We start from the raw sequence: 24,367 nt of genomic DNA, 5'->3' as shown, positions 1-24,367 counted from the left end.
GGCTCGGCACCACATCCTTCCCCTCCTTCCCATATTTCACCCCCTCCCGCATCTTTCAACCCCTCCCGCGTCATTCCCCCCTCCCCGCATTCTTCATCCCCCCCCTTCATCCTTCATTCCCACCCTCCCCAGCATCCTTCATCCCCTTCCCTTATATAAAAGGAAGCAACTTTTTACACGGGCATACAGTGATAAGACAAGAGGCTTGAAAGTAAAATAGGGGAGATTTTAAATTGGATGTTGGGAAGGAATTCTTCCCTGGGAGGGTGGGGAGGCCCTGGCACAGGTTGCCCAGAGCTGTGGCTGCCCCATCCCTGGAAGTGTCCAAGGCCAGGTTGGAGCAACCTGGAATAGTGGAATGTGTTCCTGCCCACAGCAGGGGGTTTGGAATGAAATGATCTTTAATGTCCCTCCCAATCCAAACCATCCATGATTCCCTCCATCTCTTATCAGCTTTTTATTTTTACAGGGAAGCAGGAAAATTAAACCAAAATGTGGGTGCCAGGGAGAGATTCTTCCCATTGCAGCGGATTTCTCCAGCCCCTGCTTTGCAGCTCGTCCTGGGGAAGGCAGAACACCTTGTTCCCAACGTGCAAAGCTCCCAGCAAAGCACTGCCCCGTGAACAGATTTCCTCGTGGGTTTTCAGCATCGCTTGTCAGCACTTGCTATTTGCAGCCTATAACCCTTTTTTCCCCCAAGACAGCAGATTTAGTGCTGGGGAGGTGAAAATTGAAGGTGGCTGGGATGACTGGGGGGTGAGCTGTGGCCCTGGCAGCCTGGATGGGGCTGGAGAAGTGTCCTGAATGTGCAAAGGATGTTGCTGGCTCTGTCTCAGGGTCACAAAAAACCTGCTGGTGATTAAAAAAAAATCCAATATCCCCTGTAAATGCATTTTTCAGGACCTACAAAGTGCCTCCAGCGATGCCATGAGATGCAAATATTCCTTCCCTGGCTTTCCCTTTCCAACCTCCGCTCTCCTTCCCTGTTCTCCCAGGGCTGGGTGTCTCCTGGCTGTAAGGATGATGTCCCTATGATATCTCCCCCCTTTTGGCATTCAGGATGGGATTTTGGGCAGAGCCACATATTTCATCCCCTCTGGGTGCTGTAGGAGCTGTTCCTCAGAGCTGCTTTTGAGCATCTCAGAAGGAAAGGAGATGATTTTGAGCATCTCAGAAGGAAAGGAGATGATTTGAAGCACCTCCCTCATCTCTGAGACATCATCCCATCACCCTGGTTCCTAGGCCTGCTGGTTCCAAGAGAACTGCTGTCAGGATCCCAAGGGCAGGCAGGATGTGGTTGGACCCAAAGTAATCCTTAAAAGCACCCAAAATTGTGATTCCAATATCAGGACCCTCATCCTGAAGCCACTGAATGTCCTGGCCTGAGCCCACGCAGTCCCTGCAGCCACCACCACTTCTCTGCAGCCACCACCAGACTTTTTGGAAGCTGCTTCATTTTTTCCCCCTCAGAGCTGTATTGTGGTTAAATTTAGTCCTCCCACCTCATCCCACGGGTGCAATCCAGGCACGGGGCGCTGTGATGGAGCAGGGCTCCTTCTTCCCTCCCTCCCTGATGCCGGGTGGGTGCCCACAGACCCGGTTGGGAACCTACAGCCCCGACTGTGTTTCTCCAAATCTAAATATTTTGCGCCCTCTCCTGGGTCCGGGTGGCGTGGCCGGGCACCTCCCACCCTGTCCCCTCCCTTTTGTCTGGGAACACCAGGCCGGGGTTGTCCCACCCCCGCCGCTCTCGCAGCCCCCAGGCGTTTTGCCTTTGTACTGCAAGACCCCAAAAATGCATCGGAGGGGATTTTGGCAGCACGGAGCTGCATTTGCTTCCTCCATCGCATCCCGTGCCCCAACCCAAAGTCGTTGTCCTCCCCATCGGGACACGGCCACCGCTCCCACAAAACCGGGTGGTTTGAGCCAACAGCGGCACAGGATCCCCCTCCATCCCAGCCCAAGCGATGCTGAGATCTTTGACCGTCGTCCAAGAGCCCGTGACCACTCTGGGTACCCTCCTTATCCTTGTGACAGTAAGGAGACACACTGGGACCACCCCCACTGGATGCTGGGGAGGTCCTTGGGTGGCCAAGTACCCAAGGAGGACACTGGGTACCCGCAAGGAGCAAGCGAAGCTGGAGTTGTGCCCTTGGTCAGGTATAGGCAGCCAAGCTGGAGGGATGTTCATCCCTGGAGATTTGAAGCAGATTGCTTAAATCGACTCAGATGTGATTATGACAACCAGTGAAAAACGCAGTTCTCTCTATATATATCTGTATTTATACTCTATATACACACATACACTTATAGATCCATATGCTGTGCTCAGGTGGAGCCTGTGCTGGGCCCAGCCCTCGCCCTGCTCACATATATTCTCTGTATGTACATACAGTGGGTGTGCAGGCAGTGAGGAGAGGGGGAGCCTTCTTCTATACATCCTACATGTTAAAGGAGACTGGCAGAGCGATTAGCAGGGTGTCACCTCACCAATCCCTCCTCGCTGGGAGGGAGCAGCATCCAGAGGCTGTGGGAGCAAAGCTCAATCCCCAGTCCAGTGTGGGAGCAGGGGAGAGGCCACACCAACAGTGGGACGTGCAGTGACATGGCTGAGGACACTGAGGAGCTCGGTGACATGGGGTTCCCAACTCCAGACATTGTGTCCAGGTGTGCTGGCTCTGATTTTGGTGGGTCCTGGTTAGGAGGTGACAGCAGGGCACCACAGACACCAGGATGGGCCAGGTTTGGGGTGCTGGGCTAAGCAGGGAGCTGGACTCAGATGATGCTGAAGGTCCCCCGGCAGGTGACAAAGCTGCTGGCTTGTGTCTGACCCAGTCCATGGTCATGGTTTGGGTGGAAAACCCAGCCTGAGTGTCCCAGTTACCCTTTCCCAGTTCCCAGTCTGGCCAGGGATGTTCTGCCACCATTTGGCAGCACCAATGGTACCAGTGGGTCCCTATCTCTTCCTGGTGCGGCCCCATTCCGGGAACTGGGGCTTGGGGATGTCCAGGAAACATCCACAACACTGATCTTGAGCTGGAGAAACACACAGGCCCATGTCTCCCAGACAGGTAATGAGTTGAGCTAAACCCTCCCCAGCCTGGGAGAGGGTGTCTCCTTTTCACCTCCCCACCAGGGAATTTCTCTTTGAGTAGGGGGAGAAGTTGTCCCCCAGCAGCTCATCCTGAGCCAGGGTCTGTGTCCAGTGTGGTCCCACCATGCTATCCAGTGGATTTTTGTTTCATTGGTGGCTTGGCCACCAAATGTGGTGCTGAGCTGCTCCAACTGAGCAACCAAGCCAGGGAGAGTACACTGTGGTGGGTTAATACTGCGCCGCTGCGGGCTGGAGATGGGATCAAAGTGCTGGAAGCTTGGGAGACGCCGTCCTCCTGTCCTCCAGCACGTCCCCAGCTGAAGCCATGGAGCCGAAAGTCAAAATAGTGCCACTGAGGTGGCCCTGTCCTCCCCTACGAGCCGTAGGTGACGCAGTGGTCGTGGCGCCACTTGGAGCTCACCTTGTCCAGGAGGTAGCGGGTGCTCTCGCGGAACTTGCGCTGGGTGAAGTAGAAGAGGATGGGGTCCAGGACGCTGTTCATGCTGGCGAAGGGCCTGGTGCACTTGTAGGCGATGGCAAAGGCCTGCAGGGCCGGGCAGGGCACGCCGTCGGAGGAGCGGACCATCAGGTAGATGGTCTTGGTGAGGTGGAAGGGCAGGAAGCTGATGGAGAAGACGATGACCACGATGATGACCATGCGCACGGCCTTGTCCTTCCTCTTGTGCACGGCCAGGCCGACGAGCTCGTCCTTCTGGCACAGGATGCGGGCCATGCTGCAGTAGCAGCCCAGGATGGCGGCGAAGGGCAGCAGGAAGCCGGTGACGGTGAGGGTGATGCCGTAGGGGAAGTAGGCGGCCGAGCGGTCGGGGGGGCTCAGGTCGTAGCACACCGTGCGGTTCCGCTGCGTGCCCGTGGAGGCGAAGACGAAGGTGGGCAGGCACTGGGCGACGACGATGAACCACACCCCGGCACACACCAGCCACGTCAGCTTCTTCCCCTTGCGCTTGTGCCACGAGGCCAGGGGGTGGCAGATGCCCAGGTAGCGCTGGACGCTGATGCAGGTGAGGAAGAAGATGCTGCCGTGGAGGTTGGAGTAGAACTGGAAGCGGACGAACTTGCAGGTGAAGTCCCCGAAAGGCCAATAGTCCTTCTGGGTGTAGTTGTAGATGAGGAGGGGCAGGGAGCAGACGTAGAGCAGGTCTGCCACGGCCAGGTTGAGCATGTAGATCATGGAGCGGCTCAGCGCCTTCCGCGCCACCCAGATCTGCCCGATGACCACGGCGTTGAGGGGCAGCCCCACCACGAACACCACCGAGTACACCAGGGGCAGCAGCACCTGTTTGAACTCCTCGTGGAAGGTGCACGAGTTCCTCCCGGCGCCCACCAGGGCCGTCAGGTTGGCCATGGTGGCGGCGCCACCCCGTCAGTGTCCTCTCTGCTGGTGCGGCCCCTCAGCGGCACCTGGGAGTGACAAAGGGGACAGCTGGGGACTCGCCTGTGTGGTGTCACATCCACCAGGATGAACCTGCACCCGTGTGTGTGACTCCGTGGGATGGAGCAACTCCCAGTATCCACCCAGGCTGGGGGATGAAGGGATGGGGAGCAGCCCTGAGGAGGATTTGGGGGTGCTGGGGGAGGAGAAGCTGGACATGCTCTGTCCATGTGCTCTGGCATCCAGAAACCTCCCATGCCCTGGGCTGATCCAGCAGGGAAAGGGAGGGATTCTGCCCCTCTGCCCCTCAGGTGAGACCCCCCTGCAGAGCTGCTCCAGCTCTGGGAACAACAGCACAAGGACGTGGAGCTGCTAGAGAGAGTCCAGAGGAGGCCCCGGAGATGCTGCCAGGGCTGGAGCCCCTCTACTCTGGAGCCAGGCTGGGAGAGCTGGGGGGGTTTCCCTGGAGAAGAGAAGGCTCCAGGGAGAGCTGAGAGCCCCTTGCAGGGCCTAAAGGGGTTCCAGGAGAGCTGGAGAGGGACTGGGGATAAGGGATGGAGGGACAGGACACAGGGAATGGCTTCCCACTGCCAGAGAGCAGGGAGAGATGGGATATTGGGAAGGAATTCCTGGCTGTGAGGGTGGTGAGGCCCTGGCACAGGTTGCCCAGAGAAGCTGTGGCTGCCCCTGGGTCCCTGGGAGTGCCCAAGGCCAGGTTGGACAGGGCTTGGAGCAACCTGGGCTAGTGGAAGGTGTCCCTGCCCATGGCAGGGGATGGAACAAGATGGTCTATAATGTCCCTTCCAACCCAAACCATGCTGTGATTCCATGGTTCTAAGCCACGAGAGTGGATTTAGGGGTCTAACAGGAAGGTGAAGGGAGAGAGAGTGGGACACACGAGCCGGTGACAGACAGGACAGTGAGGTGACCACAGTCACCACCATCTCAGCTCGGCTCCCCGTGGCACTTACACCCCTTAGGAAGGTTTGCACAAGGCCAACGCTCCCCTCACCCCACTCCAGGAGAGGAAATTGCGGCAGGAGGTGCCGTTCAGACCGGCACGGCTTCCTGCTCCTCTGCAGGGGGTGCCAAAGCCCCACAGCCCGTCGCCCATCCCGCCCATCCCGGGACATGCCACCCGCCAGGAGCCCGGCACAGCCCGGCCGCGGGGGCAGGCGTGGGGACAGCGTTGGGGACACAGTTCTGGGGGTGCTCTGGGCCTGTGGATGCCGCACATGCCTCCTGTCCGCGGTACCACACTGTGTGCCCCTGCATGCCCATTGAGCCCCTCGCACTTTACTGAGCGCCCTGACATCCCACTGACTCTCTCTGGCACCCCACTGAGCCCCCAGAACCCCACTGTGCCCCACCGAGCCCCTCTGCCACCCCATTGTCACCCCAGCTCTGGGCAGTCCCAGCACCCACCTCTGCCACCTTCAAGCCAATAAGCGCTGCGGGGCTGTGGCATTCCCTATCCCCTGAGTCCCATAAACCTCCCCCAGGACTCCCCAAACCTTCCTCAGGACCCCAGGTTGGGGCAGCACCCACCCAGCACCCACAGGAGCCTCTGCCAGCCTGTGTGCTCCACCCCCGAGGACATGGGGACAAGGTGGCCGGCAAAGGGGTCTTTGGGGCACCTGGGGGAGCATCCTACCTGCCAGGGTGCCACAGGGTGCCAGTGGGCACCACGAGGTGCTGGGACCTGCTGCCCTGCCTGGCACAGGGCAGGTCTGTGCCCCTGGGGTGCTGCGCTCGCCCTGCGGAGCAAGGAGCGCTTCCCCTTTCCAGCCAACAGCAATTCTGCGGGGAAACGGAAACGGAACCGGGGTGGCAGCGTGGGCACTCCGTGGCACAGCACCCTGGGCTCCACACAGCACTGCACTGCATGGCATGGCATGGCAGGGTGGGAATTGCCCTGCATGGAACAGCACCATGGGCATCACATGGCACGGCAGGGTGGGCACTGGGCTGCGTGGAATGGCACCATAGGCATGGCATGACATGGTAGGGTGGGTGCTGTGCCACATGGATCTGCGCTGTGGGCATCACCTGGCACAGCAGGACGGGCACTACCCTGCATGGAACAGCACCACGGGCATCTCACTGCATGGCACGGGAAGGCAGGCACTGTGCCACATGGATTTCCACTGTGGGCGTCACATGGCACTGCAAGGCAGGGTGGGAATTGCCCTGCATGGAAGAGCACCATGGGCATGGCATGGCACTGGGATGCATGGAATGGCACCGTGGGCACTGCATGACATGGCATGGCATAGCGGGCGGTGTGCCACATGGAAGAGCACCATGGCACAGCAGGGTGGGCACTGGGCTGCATGGAATGGCGCTGTGGGCATCACATGGCCCCCTACACCCCCCCCCCCCCATGGACACTCCTACATGTGGACACAGCTCATCATCAGGCCGGGTGGATTATCCCAAAAATCCCTTTTCTCACCTCGAGAAACCCTCAGAGATATCCTTGCCAGCCCCTGGGGAGAGGTGGTTGGTGCCTCCCAAATCCATAGGATTGCGGTCCTGGTGCCCTGAGGCAACAGTGATGGCAAAATCCAGTGGGAAATGAGACTTTTAGGGGGGAAAAGGGGTGCCCGTGGTGTTGGGGTGCTCTGGAGGATGGGATCACCCTTATCCCAGGGATTTAAGGTGTCTGTGGGGGAGGAACAAGGGTTGGGAAAGAGAAGTGGGACTGTTCTGTGGCCAGATGGGGAAGAGATTAAAAATAATCCTTGTTGCTGCTCCCCAGCAGCCTCGAGCTTCCCCTGACTTTGTCCCCCTCCTACCATCTCATACCAGCCCTTCTCCCATGGAATTAGCTCTAATTAACACCCTGTGTTAATAGGAAGGGGCTTCTGCTAGCTGGATACAGAGGGAAAATATCCTGGCAGCTGCTGTCCTCAAATAGGATAAGGGAAGGGGCTTTCCTGCCTTGGAAACCTTCCTCTTTGGTTTGTCCTGCTCACTGGGGGGGGGGTGGGGGGTGGTGGTTTGTGGCTCCCTGGCAGGGCTGGACAAAGCTGGGCTGGAGGGAAGCGAAAGCTCCGGCTCAGCAGATTTCCGAGGATGAAGGGGGGATGCTCCACCTCTGTGTGTTCCCTTGGCCAAAGCCACCACACCCTTGTCCCCAAACATTGCCTGGCTGATCCCAAGGTGGCCAAGGATATACCCCCTCTGCCCCAGGACTCCTTGGTGGGGACCAAGGCTGGGCTGTTTTAAGGGAAATCTCCAATTAGGGAAGCCTGGAGGTGTAATGATGCGGACAAATTGGGAATTTTGGGGTACTAAACATGGACTGTCGGGAATGGGACACGAGGATGGTCACACTGGTGCCTCTGCCACCAATGTACCCTGTCCTTGGGTAACCCCCTCTGCCTCTCCAGGCTTTAGTGCCCCATCTCACAAATCACCAGCCCAGTTGTTCTGAGCAACTCTGAGCAACTGGGCAGCATTTCCCTGCTGGAAATGGGAACTGCTGGGAACTGGGAAGGTGCAAGAAGTTGGCCTGGGCTCAGCTGGCAGGGCTGGGTTTGTCTAAACCCACACATACATAATATACATAAAGGCTCATATATTTATGCACCCACATGTGCATAAACACTTACACAAGCACATACACCTTTCTATATAAATAATATATACACCCCTATACGTAAATACACATCCCTCTCCTCTCTACATTTATCTGTCTACATAGACAACCATATATATGGCTCCTCACACACTTGGATTTCTCTGTACATACATATAAATATATGTGTCTCCAGTCACACGCACATATATACAAACTTCCACCCCTCTATACACAAATATGTGTCTCTGAGCACAGGGACTCACCCTCCTGTATATACAGATCTCCATCCACATATATACAAATACATTTATGCTTCTATACACACATCTGTGCAGACGTGCTCATATATACAATATATTTATATCTCTGGATGTATATATGCGCAAATATATATATATATATGAAGGCAGAGGCCAGGCTACCTGGCCCCATCCTGTCCAGTTTGGTTTGGCCCTATTGGGTCCCATCCTGACTGGTTCAGTCTCACTCCCTCAGGTCTGATCCTGCCCAGCCCGATCTCATCCCGCCAGATCCAGCCCTGATTCTTGGGTCTCATCCTGACCCAGTTCTGTCTGACACCTCTGGGCCTGATCCTGTCCAGTTTGTACCCATCCTGCCCAGTCTGGTCTGAACCTTTTGGATCTCATCCTGTCCTGTCCAGCCCCATCCTGCCCAGTTCACTCTGAAACAGTTGGGTCCCATCTTGCCTTGTCCGGCCCCATCCTGCCCAGTTCACTCTGAACCAGTTGGGTCCCATCCTGTCCTGTCCAGCCCCATCCTGCCCAGTTCACTCTGAACCAGTTGGGTCCCATCCTGTCCCGGTTCGGGTTGTCCTGTCCCCCTGGTGTGCATCATTTACCGGCAGCGGGATGTGCCGGTTGGCAGCGGGTTCACTCTGACACTCTGTAGGGTCCCATCCTGTCCTGTCCAGCCCCATCCTGCTCAGTTCACTCTGAGCCAGTTGGGTCCTATCCTGCCCCGGTTCTGTTGATCCCATTCCCCCTGTTCCTGGCACTTATTGGCAGCAGGATGTGCTGAGTGGCAGCGGGTTCACTCTAGCACTCTTTAGGGTCCCATCCTGCCCGGTCCAGCCCCATCCTGCCCGGTTCACTCGGACCCTGTTGGGTCCCATCCTGCCCTGTCCAGCCCCATACTGCCCGATTCACTCTGACCCACGTCGGTCCCATCCTGTCCCGGTTCGGCTTGTCCCGTCTCCCCACCCCATATGCGGCACTTACCGGCAGCGGGATGCGCTGGGGGGCAGCGGCTTCACTCTAATCTTTTAGGGTCCCATCCAGCCCGGTCCAGCCCCATCCCGCCCGGTTCACTCTAATCCTTTAGGGTCCCATCCTGCCCGATCCGGTCCCATCCCGCCCGGTTCACTTTAATCCTTTAGGGTCCCATCCTGCCTAGTCCAGCCCCATCCTGCCCAGTTCACTCAATCCTTTAGGGTCTCATCCTGCCTGGTCCAGCCCCATCCCGCCCGGTTCGCTTTAATCCTTTAAGGTCCCATCCTGCCCGGTTCACTCAATCCTTTAAGGTCCCATCCTGCCCGGTCCAGCCCCATCCTGCCCGGTTCACTCAATCTTTTAGGGTCCCATCCTGCCCCGGTTCTATTGATCCCCCCGTAGGCGGCACTTACCGGCAGCAGGATGCGCGGGGCAACGGGTTCACCCTGACCCTTCAGGGTTCCATCCTGCCCTGTCCGGTCCTATCCTGCCCTGTCTGGTCCTATCCTGCCCTGTCCGTCCCCATCTGCCCAGTTCACTCAGACCCAGCTGGGTCCCATCCTGTCCGGTTGGGTCTGACCCTGTAGGGGTCCCATCCTGTCCGATCCATCCCCATCCTGTCCGGTCCATCCCCATCCTGTCCGGTTCACCCTGACCCAGCTGGGTGCCCATCCTGCCCGGTTCTGTTGATCCCGTTGCCCCGTTCCCGGCACTTACCGGAGCGGGATGCGCGGGGATCCAGCGGCGCTCCTCGCTCGGGGCCGCCCCGCCGCCGCCGCCGGCCCCGCTCCGCCCCGGGGCCGCCCCGCTCCGCCCCGCTCCGGCCCCGCACCTGCGGGACGGCCCCGCAGGGGGCTGGGGAAGGGGCACAGCTGGATTGGGGCGGGGGGGAAGAAGAACAGCTGGGCTGGGGTCCCGACAGCTGCATGGGGGGCAAACACCCGGCTGGGCATCGTGGGCGAACATCTGTGTGAAGGAGGGTGTTTGGGGAGGCTTCCAACAACCCCAAAAGTGGGATCTACGGGCGCGGGGTGCTCCGGCCGACAGCTGGATTGTCCTGGCTGGAGGCTTGGAGCTGCTGGAGCCCTGGGAACAGGGTCTCCCTGCGGCACCGGCTCCAGAGCAGAGAGGTCGATGGCTCGGGCACTCATTAACCAGGAAACGCAGGGCCATTAAGGAGCAATAAGGCAAGGAACCCCGGGGGGACGTGTTGGGAATGAAAGGGCAGATGTACAAACAGCCCAGGGATGCCGGGAATATGTGGGATGACGGGCTTGGCCCTTCCTTTCCCTGGAAGGCCGTGTCACCCTCACAGATTATTACCTGCTCTCCATTTTAGGGCTTGTGATGGGTCTTGGTAGATGTGGAAGGGAAGGAGGTGCTGAACAGCATCTCCTGGGTGATGGACCATCATGTGTGGGGACACCAATGAGGTGTCACCTCATTGCACCACCAGAGCAGGACCCAGATATGAGCCGAGGGGTTTTGGGATGGGACGGGGAGGTGGAATGAGGTGTCTGGATCCCGTTGGCGCCTGCGCTGCAATGGACAACGTGGGCTTTCATCGATCCTGGCACGAACCCACGGCCAAGCCGGACACCGGGGCCAGGGGGAGATGGGCTCTGGCAGGAGCTGCCAGGAATATTTGCAACCACAGCCATGCTGGAGCCATCACCCGCATCCTGGGGCTGCCCAGACTTGTGGGGTTGGGTTGGCGATGGCTCGGTGCCCTGGTGAAATTCCCTGCTCCCTCAGCCTCCACGGGGAGAAGGAAACAGGGGGGAAAAGTGTCTTTCCCCAGAAAACATGCCTTGTGCAAACAAGCCCAGCATCCTGTGGTGGGGAGCCCAGGACTTTCCACAAACATCCAGGGAACGCATCTGAGAACGGACACAACTCAAGCCTCTGATGAGCCACTTATCCCACCTCCAGTGCCGCCTCCCACGAGCTCCAAGCTGGTGAAAAGGGGCTGGTGGCCTCCTCCCTACTGGCACGTGGGTGTCCTTGGCGGTCCCCAAGGTGAGCAGTGGGGACACTGTAAATATTGGTGGGAGTGTTAAAGAAAGGAAAATAAAAGAGTGGCTCCTGGCTGCCTGCCAGCCCCAAATGCCTCTGCTGAGCCCAGCACCTGGACCCAGCCCTGGAGCACCTGGAATGAACGGGAATCCCCCCCGAATGTCAGGGACAGGAGAGCCAAATTCAGGGGCAGCACCCAGGGCTGAAAAAGAGAATGCAAGCAAAGCGTTGTTTTGATGCCTTTTTTTATCCATACAACATGTTCGTTGGGAAAAATCATTGCAGAAAGGATTCCTCTTGGAGTCTCCGGCTGAATTAATCCTTGGCAAAGAAGGCCTGGCATGGTGGCTGGACTGGGCTTCCTGAGAGCCTTTGGCCTCCTGGTTTCTGCTCTTCCAGCTGCTCATTGCCAGGAACTGCATTAGCAACTGATTGCATGTGGCCTTTGCTCCTGCTGTTCCCCGGGGGGAGTGCACATTCCCACCGGGATCCAGGTTCCCAGCCTCCAGCAGGATGCTTGGATACAGAGAGGAGCATCTGTGATCAAGGTCAGGGAGGCATTTGGGGCCACATTCCTTTGACAGATGCAAAGCTCTTGGAGGTGTAAAGCAGGGATGAAGGCTGGTCCCTCCTGCCTTGGGCTCCAGACTGGAGATGTCCTGCAGGAAAAATTTCATGCCATCTAAAAGCTGTTTATGATGGACACGGAGATAATTCCTCGTGTCCTGACCACACCAGCCTGCCAGGGTGGTGGATCTGGTTGGGCTTGCTCATGAGGAGGCCACACTTGATGGCAACTTTCTCTTTTTAAGTCGGCTCTGAGGATATGCTCACCCTGCTACCCCAGCACCTTTGAGTCCCTACATTTTTGGCAGAGAAGGTGTTTGGTGGGGAAGTCCCACCTCCTGAGCTCTGCTCTGACGGTGCCTTCCATCTTCTTGCTGCAGTCACTGCTCACCACAGTCAGTGCAGCCAACGAGGGAAAAGCCCCAGCAGGAGCTGCCAAGTTCTCTGGCTGCTGGACCTCTGAGTTGGAGAAACTGGTCAGGCTCCATCACCATAACTCCACTTCCATTACAAATAGCTTTTAGATGGAATGAAATTCTGGGATCTCAGGCCCACATTTCTGGCCATCCAGTCCAGGTTTCCTTCTGGAAGTGAGAAGTTTCCAGCAGCTGCCTGTGAGCCCAATGCACCCGCTCTGCCAGGACTCAGTGGGAGCTCCAGGAAACCTTGGGTTTGTTGGGAATTCAGATGAAAAAGCCTCGGCTTTGCTGCAAGCGGGAGCTGACCCAGAGTTTCTCAAGAAGTCACCTTTTGGCTCATTTTCCTCTCCAACCTGCTTTCCTGCAGCTCCACAGACGTCAGCAGGGGAGGAAGGGCCTGCTGAGCCTCTCGTCCCCCAGATGATTAATGCTGTGATCTTCACAGGCTTTCCTTTTCCTCTCCTCCTGCTGGCACACCCTGAAGTGCCTCAGGGATTCAGGGTTGCTTTCCGCTCCTGGCTTTCCTTTGCCCGGGAATCCTCGAGGAGCAGTGTGGAGCACAAGGATCCAGGCACAGGTGGTGCTCCAGGCTCCAGCTTCATCCATGACTTCAGCAAAAATGATGGGTGTTTGGGAGGTGGTTGGGAGTAGGAGACCTCATCCATCTTCTGGTGAAGCACGTTGGGAAGGGAGATTTTGGGACTCGCATCTGGCATCTTTGCAGGCCTGAAGGTACCTTTGGTATTTCCCACCCAGGAAAGATTTAAAATAACTTCCCTCAACTCATTGCTGTTTCCTCAACAGCTTGTTTGGCCTGGCTGTTGGACCAGAGGCAATTCTCCAGCTGGAGAGCTTTCTCTGGGAAGTGATTGATCCCAGTTACAAGGAGGGATGAAGAGTGGAAACACTGATGGAGATGCATTTGGGGTACCACCATCCCGGCGGGACCACACAGCTGGGCACACTCACAGGAACAAAACAGCTCTTTTAAGGTTGAAAACCATCACCATAAACCAGGGCCAGACACAAGTGTCCCAACTTGCCACCATGTGCTGCTGCAGGAGCACAGATTGTCCCCCGCCTGGTGGGCACCCAACACTTGGGTCTTATGGATGGGACAGAGATGGAAAAATTTCACCAGGAACCAGCAGTTTTGTGCAACACAAATTCAAAGCTTTGCATTAAAAACTGCCTGGTGTGATTCCTTGTTGCCTCCCGCTGGGTTCTGCAAGGAATCAGGAATTCTGCACATGACTTCCAAGCCACGTGGCTCAGATCACCCAGCTGGATGGATGTGCAATTTTTAGCCCCTGCAATGAATCTGAGCCTTTCTGGAATGGGAATTTTAAGTCTTTCTCTGCTCCTTTTGCTCATTAATATCATTAAATGCAGTGCTGTTGGCTCAGGGTGTCCATCCCCTTGCCAAGGGACCAGTGAAGGCCTCGGGGACTCTTGAGAAGCCAAAATAACATCCAGCCATGAGGCATCTCCCACAGGGACCAAAACCTGCCAGGAATTTAAACTCAGGGCATGGATTGTTCGCTCAGGGATCTGCTCAACTCTTGGGCTGCTTCTCCTTTTCCTGTAGGTGGGTCCATCACACGTGGCCACCACAGGAAATACTTGAACCACAGTGTCCTGTTCCTTCCACTGCAGAGGCGACCAAGCTGGACATTTATTTTGGGAAAAACCCATCTGTTTCATGTCTGGCACCACCAGTGATGTTTTCTGGGGGAGCATCTCACGTGTCTTCACTTCTCCCTTTCGATTCTGCGTCTCAGAAGATCACAACGTACTCTTGAAGTGGATGAAAGGGGAAGGCACGTCCCCAGGGATTTATTTTTTAAATTCCAAGAATTTCTCTCTCTCTTATAAGAAAGAAAACGCTTGGGTTTCTGTAAAACAGCAGAATTACAGAATTCAGACACAGTTTTCTCTTCCATCGCTCACAATGGGCAAAAAAACCCCACCAGTGCTTGAGGTTTCTACTCAGCTAAACCAAATATGATGGAAATATTTTATAGGAAGATTTTGGAGATATCCCAGATATTATTACCCCTTGATTTATGGATAGCAGGTTATTCTGTGCTGCTTGCTGGGAGATGACTGAACCACGATTTGCTGGAGGTTTTACCAGGAGAATCCCCACAGAGGGACCATTTTACATCTTCCATCCTCAAACAGGGATGATTCCCATCTTTTTCTCCCCAGCTAATCCTTCAGGAAACTCTGTGCATCCATTTTTGTGCAAGCAGGGAAGGGCTTAAAGCTGCAACAAAGCCCACTCAGGGCTTTCTGCAGGGTTTGCTTTGTGTTATGGGCAACATTAAGAGCAAGAATTAGGGGTCCAGGGCCAGCTCAGTGCCCAGGATAAGGGGGGAAACAGGAATAGCTTCCCAGGATGGACTCGATTTTTGCAGGGATGTGGTGCTGGGAGCAGAATTACCTTGGCAGCACCTTCTAAACAAAGCTCAGAGCAGAGCCAGTGCCCAGACACTTCATCCAAACACTGTGGGGAAACCATAACAAGGGAAATACAATCCTGGGGGGTCCTGGCCATCAATTGTCTGGGTTTGGGCACAGCCAGGCTTGGTTGCTGCACCTTTCTTGGTGTGGTGGCTTGCATGTGCTGGGGGTTTGGGGTGCTACAGGCAGGGAGGGGGATATTTGGGTGCCAGCAGAGCTCCTGGATCCTCAGGAGATGCTGATATGGATGGTAGGATATGGAGGCCGGGTGCACCCTTAGGGGTTGTAAGACCACCCCGAGCAAGGAGATCTGGAGTTAAACCACGACCCCATCACTGCTGGGACTGACAGGGCGGGCCAGGGAGCTCCTGGGTCATTGTGATGACCCCAATCCGTGCCTCAGTCTGCCCAGTTGTAGGAGATGAATGCCCAGCCTCCAGGCAACAGCTCTAAAACACTCCAGGACCCTCAAACGGAGGGTTGGACCCCATGTCCTGGATGAGCAGGCAGGGCCCCCCTGCCCTCAACCTGCCTGTCCTCCAGGACACCCGAGACCTGCCCAAGCCAGAAATGGCCGAGCAGGTCCATCCCCTTGTTGCAAAACCAAGGCAGTGGGGAAGTTCTGCGGGGAGGGAGGAGAGGAATGTGATGGGAAACAAGATCAGCTCGTTCCCCTCGAGCTGGCGTGTGCTGGCAGGAACACTGGGTGACATCATCACAACACCTTTTGCAGTGTTTCCACCTCTCTAATGTGGGTTTTTCTTATCATTTTCCTGCAAATATGGTTTGATTTTATTCTATTCTACTCCAAGATGTTATTTTTAAATCCATTTATTCAGGTCAGGAGCTGCCAGGGCCTGGGTTACTCTCTCTCCGTGCACGTCAAAGGGAGAGCCCTGGTCCCACCAGGGTGGCAACAGCTCTGACATAAACTTTAGGGATAAATGCCCAGACAAATCCAGTATAAACAGAAAAAACCCCTTGTGAAATAGGTTTGATTTACTATATCCAGTAATCCTAGGCATTCTCACTTCCTTCCCGCTATTATCCCATGTCACCTTCTATTCTGAGATTTGCAGAGAAATTCACTCAAAGGAAAACTGAACAATAACAAGGAGGAGATTAAAATAAAACCAGGAAAATAATGGGAATGATGGACGAGAAGTTGGTTGGGATTCCAGGAAGGTTCAAGGGAATCTCCTGTGTGAGGACGTGACTGCAAGGATCCGAATCCCTGCTGGAGGGGGAGGAGAAGGTGTTGTGGCGCCTTCAAGACCAACTGCAATGGGTAAGTTTGGTCCAAACTGGCTCATCTCAGCAGGGTGGTTGGAGAAAGAGCCATGGGATCCTCTCCATGATGTGTTGTGGAGGGCTCTGAACCTGCAGCACATGGATCTGAGCACAGCTTCCCGGAGCTCCACAGGACCTCGTGTTCCAGAGGCCAAGGGATGAGCTGCGACCAGGCTGCTGCAATTAAGCATCTCATTAAATCTCTATTTCCCAGGCACTTTGGCATCTGTTTTTTAGCAGAGACACAAGAGGAAGTGCTGGTTTTCTCCACCAGGGCAAGAGCAGGTGCAAACAACTCTTGGCTAAGCGAGACCTTGGGGCGGGACACGCCTGGCGCTCTCCTCTCAGCCCGGCACGCCTGAACGTGCCTCTCTGCTCAGGCCCAGCTTAAGGGCTGAGCTGCATCCCATGTGCTTGATCTCCTCCTGGCTGAGTGTCCAAGTGCCCCGATGCCTGGGATTTTAGAGGCACCACGTGGCCCACGAGCCAGCACAGCATTTGTTGTTTGGGCCATCCCCCAACGGGTGGTGTACGACTCCAAACCCAGCACTTCCCTCTGTAGTGCTCGTGTGTGCACAAGGCTTTTCTGTCTGCAAACAACCAGGACAGCTCAAGGGCTTGGCTCCCACCCTGCCGGCTCCTGGATTTGTTCCTCCTTTGGCTCTTCTCCCTCTTCCTTGCTCCGTGTTTTGGCAGGAGGGCCCCGCTCCTCCCTCCTCATCACTTGCCAGGTGTTAACATGGGAGAGCTCCCAGGTATCAGAGATGTCACCACGTCACTCCTCAGGGGGTTGGGACCTGTGTGCTGACTTCTTTGGGCACCTTCCAAGCAGATGTGTCCAGCGGGATGTTTCCCTCCCTTACGTTCCCAGAAAGCCTTCGTGGGTATTGTGCAGGGCCTGGAGAAAACAATGATGTCCACGTAGGTTCTGGGACTGTCACGCAGGTCCTGGGACTGTCACATAGGTCCCGGGATTGTCACGTTGTCCTAGGATTGCTATACTGTCTTAGGATTGTCCCATTGACCTAGGAATGTCACATTATCATCCCAGGACCAGTGAGTACCAGCATTCACACCAGCAGGCCACAGGAAACCACTCACTGGTGTAGTGGCAATGCCAAAGGGTCTGGTTTCTCCTCCTCCTCCTCAGGCAGTTAACATTGATTGGGTTTATGAATTAACTTCCCTCAGAGAGTCAGCAGAGCCGGAATGGGGACATTAAACAAACATGAAGCCCTTTTGTGACTCAGGCCGTGGCCCCGTGCCAAGACAAGCACACAAGGCCTCAGCTGGGCTTTGGGAATTGCTCACTGTTAAATCCACATGGTCCTGGAGAAGACACCGGGTGGGTCTCCCCCTAAATGCAGCTGGGGCAGGTGAAAAACTTCTCCTCTCCCCAGCTCTGCTGCTCAGGACCTTTGTCCTTCAGGCAGAGCAGAGTCAGAACATCCTTGCTCTGGAAAGATGATAAACCTCATCCCTGAGAGGCACCAGGGTACCACGGTGGCACGGACCTCATCCTGGTCCCTCTTCCAGCCCACACATGCTCCTGCACAGGGATGATGCAGCCCTGTCCTGCAGGCTCCCAAAGGTCTCTATTTTTGAGTAAAATGAGTAAGAGCTGATTGTTCTTTTGGGCGGGAATGATTCAAGAATGATTTAGATAGTAAACCTGTCCTTTTACATGGTTGTTTCCCTCTTTATTCCCCCTCTTGGCTGCTGGGAGGTTTGTAAACGTTTATTAAAATCTGCTTTGACATGTCATGAGGAGTATTTCCTTTTGGCTGGCTCCTTACACGTTTGCTTCCATCCAGATTCCCATACAAGGACAATGGGGAGCCAAACCGCTTTCATCCCTCAGAGCCTGCCCAGAGCCCTCTCCAGGGTCATGGCTGGGGATCAGGGAGGCTGAGACCTCCCCAAAGTCCTGGTTGAGACCTCCCCAAGGTCCTGGTTGAGACAAACCCTTCTGATGGTGCCGCCCCCGTGCTAAGGAGGGGGATTTGTCCTGTTTGCAAGACAAAAATCCAAAGACAACAGAAAATTCCTGACAAAAAAGAGACCTCCATCACCTTGGGCCGTGGTGCCTCTTTGCATGGATCCACTCTCATCTCAGTAGGATGAGAGAAACAGAGCCAAAGCCTCCGGGAAACATTCCATGGCCCAAAGCAGGAGGGACAACCTCTCTTCTTGACCCCCAACCACACAGCTCTTCTGATCTCCAGCAGAAGACCAACACTCTCTGGCCAGGTCTCACATGAAGCTTTCTCTCCCCAGCACAGGGCACATCAGGAGTGCAGTCCCCTGCCTTTGATCCGTGTGGCCTCATGAGGACACTGTGAGTTCATCCCCCTCCTCCTCCCTCCCCACGAACTCCCAGACATCCTCCAGATGTGCTGCGGAAGGATGAGCACCATGTGCTTGTCATCACAGCCCAGATAAAAGCTCTGGCTGAGGAGGATGAACTTCTGTCCCCTGGAGCAGGTGCTCCTGCAGGACAGCAAAGGCCACACGGTCACACCACTGGCAGGGCTGTGCTTGCTCCTGGGAGGTGGGGGAGGCTGGGCCTGGAGAAACATCTCGGCTCGGTCTGCTTTGGAAAGACAGCCCAGGCTCAGCTGGAGAGGAACAACAGTGGGAAGCACCAACATCCCTCCTGACAGAGAGTCTGAGCAGCCTCATCAGGTGATCATCCCACCCCAGCTGCCTTGTTTTGGTTTGATGTGTCCAGATGTGTTCTAAAATTCCTGAATCTTGAGGCTGCTTCTGTAGATCATGGGGGAGAACCAGCTGCCTCCAGAGGACAATTCCCCTTGAACCCCTGGAGATGACATTGGCTGTGTTTTGGGAACACCCTCTAGACTCCTCCAACACTCCCATGGTGGACATTTAACTGCTGAGAGCAGGCTGGATGAGCCCCCTCCATCCCCCTGGAGAGGGATCCAGACTTACCCTGTCACCTTAAAGATGTTCTCGAAGCTGTGGAAAACCTCAGCCTTGAAGCTTTTGAGAGAATTAGGTCCCAGTTCCAACAGTTCTGCTCTGGAGAATGTTTGCTCAGAACATCTGGGAGATTTGCCTGAAGTGAAAGGCTGAGCACAAAAAGCCAAGGTGGCATCTGGTCTGGGGAAAAACCAAGAGACATTGGGCTGGTGAGAAACTACGTGGTTGAGTGAAGGCTGGAGAAGGATTTGTGGCATGAAGAGGCACCCACTTGCATGGAATCAGAATAGTTTGGATTGGAAAGGACACAGGGCTCTGGGCACAAAGTGCCACCTGGTGCTTTGGGGGGTCCCAGGCAGTTTTGGGGGGTGCAGAGTCCCACCCTGATTCCCAAAGAACATTGCTGAGCATGGCTTGGAGCTGGTTTCAGGTGACAACAAATTCCCTGAAATCATTATGTCTCCAGAAATCCCAGCTGGAATGGACACTGGGCTGCTTGATCCCAGCAGGTCCCACGTGTGGCAGGGTGTCCAACCCAGGCCCTTTGCTCCAGCTCCTCACCCCAACTCCTTCAGCAAGGTCCTTCAGAAGCTCTAATCAGCTTCTCCCTTAGCCCAAACAGTCCCATTCCTGCAGGCTCCAGCCTGGGCTTGCCCTCCAGGGCTGCTTGGCTCGGTGCCCTCAGGGGCATCCTCAACATTCCACCCACTGTGGGTAAAGGGACAGGGTCACCAAGCTCCACATTTTGCTCCTCTCTTCCAGCAAAACCTCCCAGTATACCTTTAACATCCCTCCCAGTGCACCTTTAACATCCCTCCCGGTGCATCCAGCCTCCCAGTCCGATTGTGGAAGCTCCAATGTAAAGAGGAAAGGTGAAAAAATAGAGGGAAAATCGGTACAACCCCACATTTACTGCCCCAAAGTGCCCCTTCCTGCCACCCTGCAAACACAGCAGGCAGGGTGTGCCTCCAGCTTAAAAATGATCCCAGTTTAAAAGTTCTCCCAGTTTAAAAGTTCTCCCAGTTTAAAACTGCTCCCAGTTTAAAAGTGCTCCCAGTTCCTAAGCACAGGGTGAGTGTCTGGGGGGAGATAAGGGCTGGTACAGACACAGGAGCTGGGCTGAGATAAGAACAGCCACTGGCTGCAAAGCGTGGAAGTGTTTCAGCTCCATGGAGCTGCATCCAGTGCCGAGAGACCCTGGACTGCTCCAGAGATAGGAGAGGGACACACAGTGCCAGCCTTGAGGGCATGGGCACAACCTGCCCCTCTGGGATTCTGTCCAAAATCCTGTGTGTTCCAACCAGATCCCTTTGCTCTGCTGCCCTTTGCATCCCTGAGGTGAAAAATCACAGCTCAAAATAACTATAAACTCACACCTTGGGCCAGGCAGGACTCAGGAGCTCATGGGAACTGGGATCGAGGGCTCTCAAGAAGTTAGAAAGGGTAAAAATGTCCCTTCAGTAGGGCTGGATGGTTTTCCAAGCAGGTCAGAGGGACATGTGGGACCTGCTGAGTTGGCACTGAGCACCCAGACACCTCTGGCTCCTGCTAATTTTGGGGTGCTTGGAGCAAAGAGCAGTGCAGGAGGGAAGGGGTCCCTTAGAGAGAGTCACGAGGACATCCCAGCAGCACAGCTGGCCAAAATTCCATCCATGCACCAGGAATAGCTCCCCTGTCCTCACCTGGACAGGGGTGCAAGAGGTCATTGCTCCAAGCAGTGGGTGCAGAAGGTCTCCATGACCAGCCTGGTCGTGCATCTCCCTCTCCCTGGCTGTTCAGTTGAGTTTGAACATGCACACGTGGGCAGGAGAGACCAGCACAGCTCCACCCTTCCCTCTGTGGGATCCAGGCTTTGGCCCCCTCTCCAGTTCTCCGTGGATGCAACACCAAGCTAAGGGTTGTTTCCCTTGGGAAATCACCCTGGCACTGGGCTTTTCCCTTTCCTTGGCCTTTCCTTTGATCCTTGGACGTCACCTGCCCCAGGTCCTGCTGCTTGGGCCAGCATTAATGGTTGGACTCGATGATCTTCGAGGTCTTTTCCAACCATAATGATTTTATGATTCTATATTTCTATATTCTAAATTTCTCTCCTCCTTCCCCCTCTCTGTCCTTCCCTCCCTCCCCGTCTCTTTGGATTTCATGGATTCATAGAATGTTGAGGGGTTGGAAGAGGGACCTTAAGGATCAATCCCAACCTGCCATGGGTGGGTACACCTCCCACTAGATTCAAGGCCTTATCCAACCTGGCCTTGAGCACTTCCAGGGCTGGAGCATCCATCCTGGACAAGCTGTTCCAGTGTCTCACCACCCCTCAGTAAAGAATTCCTCCCCGATATTTCCACATTGCCCTTTCCATCCTGTGCTGAGCAGGTCTGAGCATCCCTGAGGATTTGCCTAGTTCCCTTTCCCTGAGGAAGGATCCTGCTTCGTTTATCCATCCACCCAAACCTTGTTTTCAAAGGACAATGCAAATATTTAATGCTCCAAAGGGCATTGACGAGCGATCTCTGAATATTTGGGGACAAGGCTTGGGATTATGCAGAGCTTTTTCCTGCCTACCCCTGAATTACAGTGACCTCCCACGAGCAGCCACAGTGGGAGCACTGGGGAAATACCAGTGCCTTGGAAATGCTGCACAAACAGCACAGGCAAAGCCAAATATTTGTCCTTTCACGCTCCCCTAAGAAGGGTTTCTTCTGTGGAGCTCTCCTGGCTCCAGACTGGGATGAAAGGGAGGGGAAAGAGGCTGGGAAATAATCCCGGGGGCAACCAAGCAGCACCAGCATTTTAGGCAGATCCTGGACAGTGAACTCAGCTCCTCTTCCTGGTGTTTCCCAGGACACCAAATCTTCTTCCTGGATTATTTGACTCAATCATGAACGTGGCCACGTTTCTCGTGGCACTTCGGGCCAGAGAAGGGCAAAAAATGGGGATGAAACATGGAGCAGAAATCCCAAGGATCTTGGAGAGAAGAGCTGATGCTTCAGCCACGTCTCTAACAATGGATGTTCATCCACTGGGTAGGGAGGAGCTGCTGGGTTTGGTGGGACACTGGGAAGTGCCAGTTCCTGAGGTTTCAGGTTTCTGGCCCCTGCGAGGACAAAGGATGCCCAGAAAATACTGGAAAACCCCCGTGATGAGAAGATAAATGGAGGGAATGCAATAATAGAACATGTCTTAGAAGCTCTTGTGCTCTCGAAGGAGATTCTCAAGGGGTTTTCTAAGGCAACAGGCACTGAGCAGCACCCTGGAGTGTGTTCCAGAGAGTCTTGGAATGCTTTGGGTTGGATGGGATCTTCAAGATCATCTCATTCCAACCACCTCCCACCAGACCAGGTTCCCCCAGCCTTGTCCAATCTGGCCTTGAGCACTCCCACTGGTTCTGGATCCAGGAGCCAGGGTTTCCTCCTGCCTCTGCCATTCCACAACCACAGCCACATCCCTTCAGGCCCTTCCCACCTCTGTGAGGAGGAGCAAAGGCTGGTGAGATGTGACCCACCGGGTCAGCCTGCCCTGGGCTTTGTGTCCCAGTGGTCCCTGTGGCTTCCCAGCTGGCACTCGCTCCTTAGCCAGGGGAGAGGAGCTGTGAGAGCAGAAACTGTTCCCTCTCCATCCTCCTTCCCTCTGTTCTCTGGGCAATTTCCATGTTTTTTCCCTCTGGTTTATGTTCCAACCCTCAGGTCACACAGGACAACAGGAGTGAGGCAGGGAATGGTATTTAGGGGACAAAGAAGATGTCCCCAACCTCGGTTCTCCATGGGAAGCAGAGTGGTCAGGAATATCAGGATATCCACACGGGATTTTCATCTCCTGGCATGTACTCAGCCAAGCAAGGAATTATCCACCTGGAAAAGGGGGTTGGCAGCACATCAGGGGCATCTGCTGTTCCCCAGAACAGTTTTGCCCCACAAAGAGGGGCTTTGGTGCTGCTGCACAAGGGCAGCACTTTTACAGCCTGGCATAAATTTACTGATTTTGAGCTTTCCAGGGAAAAAAAAAAAAAGCTGTTTCTTGGCTGAGGGAGGCAGATGCATCAGCAAACCAAGGAATTTTGGAGCTCTTGCAGCATTAAAAGTTGAGGATGCTTTTCCTTAGTTTTTCCTCTTCTCCTGTAGGATCCATGCACGAGCTCAGGGTGCTGCCACCGGGCTCTGAGGGGCCAAGCTGTGGTGGTGGAGCCAGGACAAAGTGTTGGTTGTGCTGTGACAGCCTGAGCAGAGACTCTCCAGGGCTCAGGCTGGGAAGTTAAAATGTCCTGGCCCATGGCCAGAACAAATATCCCTCTCAGACTCATTGGACTGAGGCTGGGAAGTCACTGAGGCTGCTGGCTGGGGCACAGTCCCTGGAGGAGGGTGGTCAGGGGACACTGCTGTCCCTAAGGGTGACCTCAAACTGTCTCTACTGGGTAAAACCCAGAGCAGAAATGGCCAGGAAAACGTGTTCCTGACTGAAACACCCTTTGGTTCCCACTAACCCTGGCTGTCCCAGCAGCTTGTGGGTGGCAGGGAGACATCCTCAGGATGCCCAAACTCCCACTATGTCCACCAGCTTCACCCTGGGGAGGTGCTGAAGGGGGTGAGATCCCCTGGACTCTGGCCTAGACCATGATATACCAGAAAAAGGCATTTTCTGCAGCAATATTTGAAAATAATATCATTTCTTCTCTCTTATTGAGGCAGTCAGTCCATGGCTAGCCCATCCATTCTGCTCCAAGAGGCTCTGGACTTTTTACCGTGGAGATCCACAGCAGGTCGACCTCTGAAACAGCCTTTAAAGCTCCCAGCTCCTGGAATCCCTCCTGATTTATCCTTGAGTGTGTGCTCCACCCTTGCAGACAAAAAATGTGTGGCCAGCTTACAGGTTTGACCATCCCATGGCATTATCTGGGTGGGTTTGACTTGGCAAAGCCAAAACCCTGCCTGGCCATGGTTAGTTTGGATTTAGCAGAGAAAGTTCAGTTCCTGTGAATTATTTTTAGCGGGAAAAAAAATTCCTTCTACTGCAGCATTTTACTGCAAAAAAAAAAAAAAAAGGGAAATGACAGAGAAATGAGGAAGCTCCTCAGAATTAAGCAGCTGAATAGGACGAAATGTTTGCAGAGGGAGTGGAAGTGGGCTGAGGATGCAAATGCAAAGCATTAATTCAAAAAAAGGCCCAGGGCAGCCAGGGCTGAACAGCAGGTTGAAAAACGTCATTGGAAGGAAAGAAAATCTCCTGCAGAAGGCCCATGTCACGTCCAAAGGGTCCATGTCATGTCCCACTCAAGTGTCTATGGAAAGTTTCGAGGAACAAAAAGGTAAAAAGGAGTTACCAGGAAGCAAAGCCCCCAGAGAAGAGCTGCAGAGCTTTGTGGTGGTGGATAAA

The 24,367-nt window shown here is 54.9% G+C and overlaps 1 protein-coding gene across 2 annotated transcripts; it reads right to left on the bottom strand.

Moving 5' to 3' along the window:
* Positions 1-2,260: 2,260 nt before the first annotated feature.
* On the bottom strand, positions 2,261-10,079 carry P2RY6 (pyrimidinergic receptor P2Y6). Of its 2 annotated transcripts, none has more exons than XM_027714405.2 (2): positions 10,020-10,079; positions 2,261-4,516 (listed from the first exon to the last, which is right to left on the bottom strand). In XM_027714405.2, exon 2 carries the CDS (start codon positions 4,458-4,460, stop codon positions 3,468-3,470), a length of 993 nt encoding a protein of 330 aa, XP_027570206.2. In that variant the 5' UTR covers positions 4,461-4,516; positions 10,020-10,079; the 3' UTR covers positions 2,261-3,467. The 2 variants fall into 2 exon arrangements, with proteins under 2 accessions (XP_027570206.2, XP_039244706.1); XM_039388772.1 differs by lacking the exon at positions 10,020-10,079 and adding an exon at positions 6,943-8,098.
* Between the last annotated feature and the right edge of the window lie 14,288 nt (positions 10,080-24,367).

The sequence above is a fragment of the Pipra filicauda genome, unplaced genomic scaffold, assembly GCF_003945595.2.
Source record: "Pipra filicauda isolate LSUMZ 115617 unplaced genomic scaffold, ASM394559v2 scaffold686_size154363_pilon, whole genome shotgun sequence".
NCBI lineage: Eukaryota > Metazoa > Chordata > Aves > Passeriformes > Pipridae > Pipra > Pipra filicauda.
The sequence above is the reverse complement of the archived record's forward strand: the minus strand, read 5'-3'. Positions and strand labels throughout refer to the sequence as shown.

What these genes read in the sequence shown, in the direction of transcription:
- P2RY6 (XM_027714405.2), bottom strand. Translation starts at nt 4,460, where the DNA reads ATGGCCAACCTGACGGCCCTGGTGGGCGCCGGGAGGAACTCGTGCACC.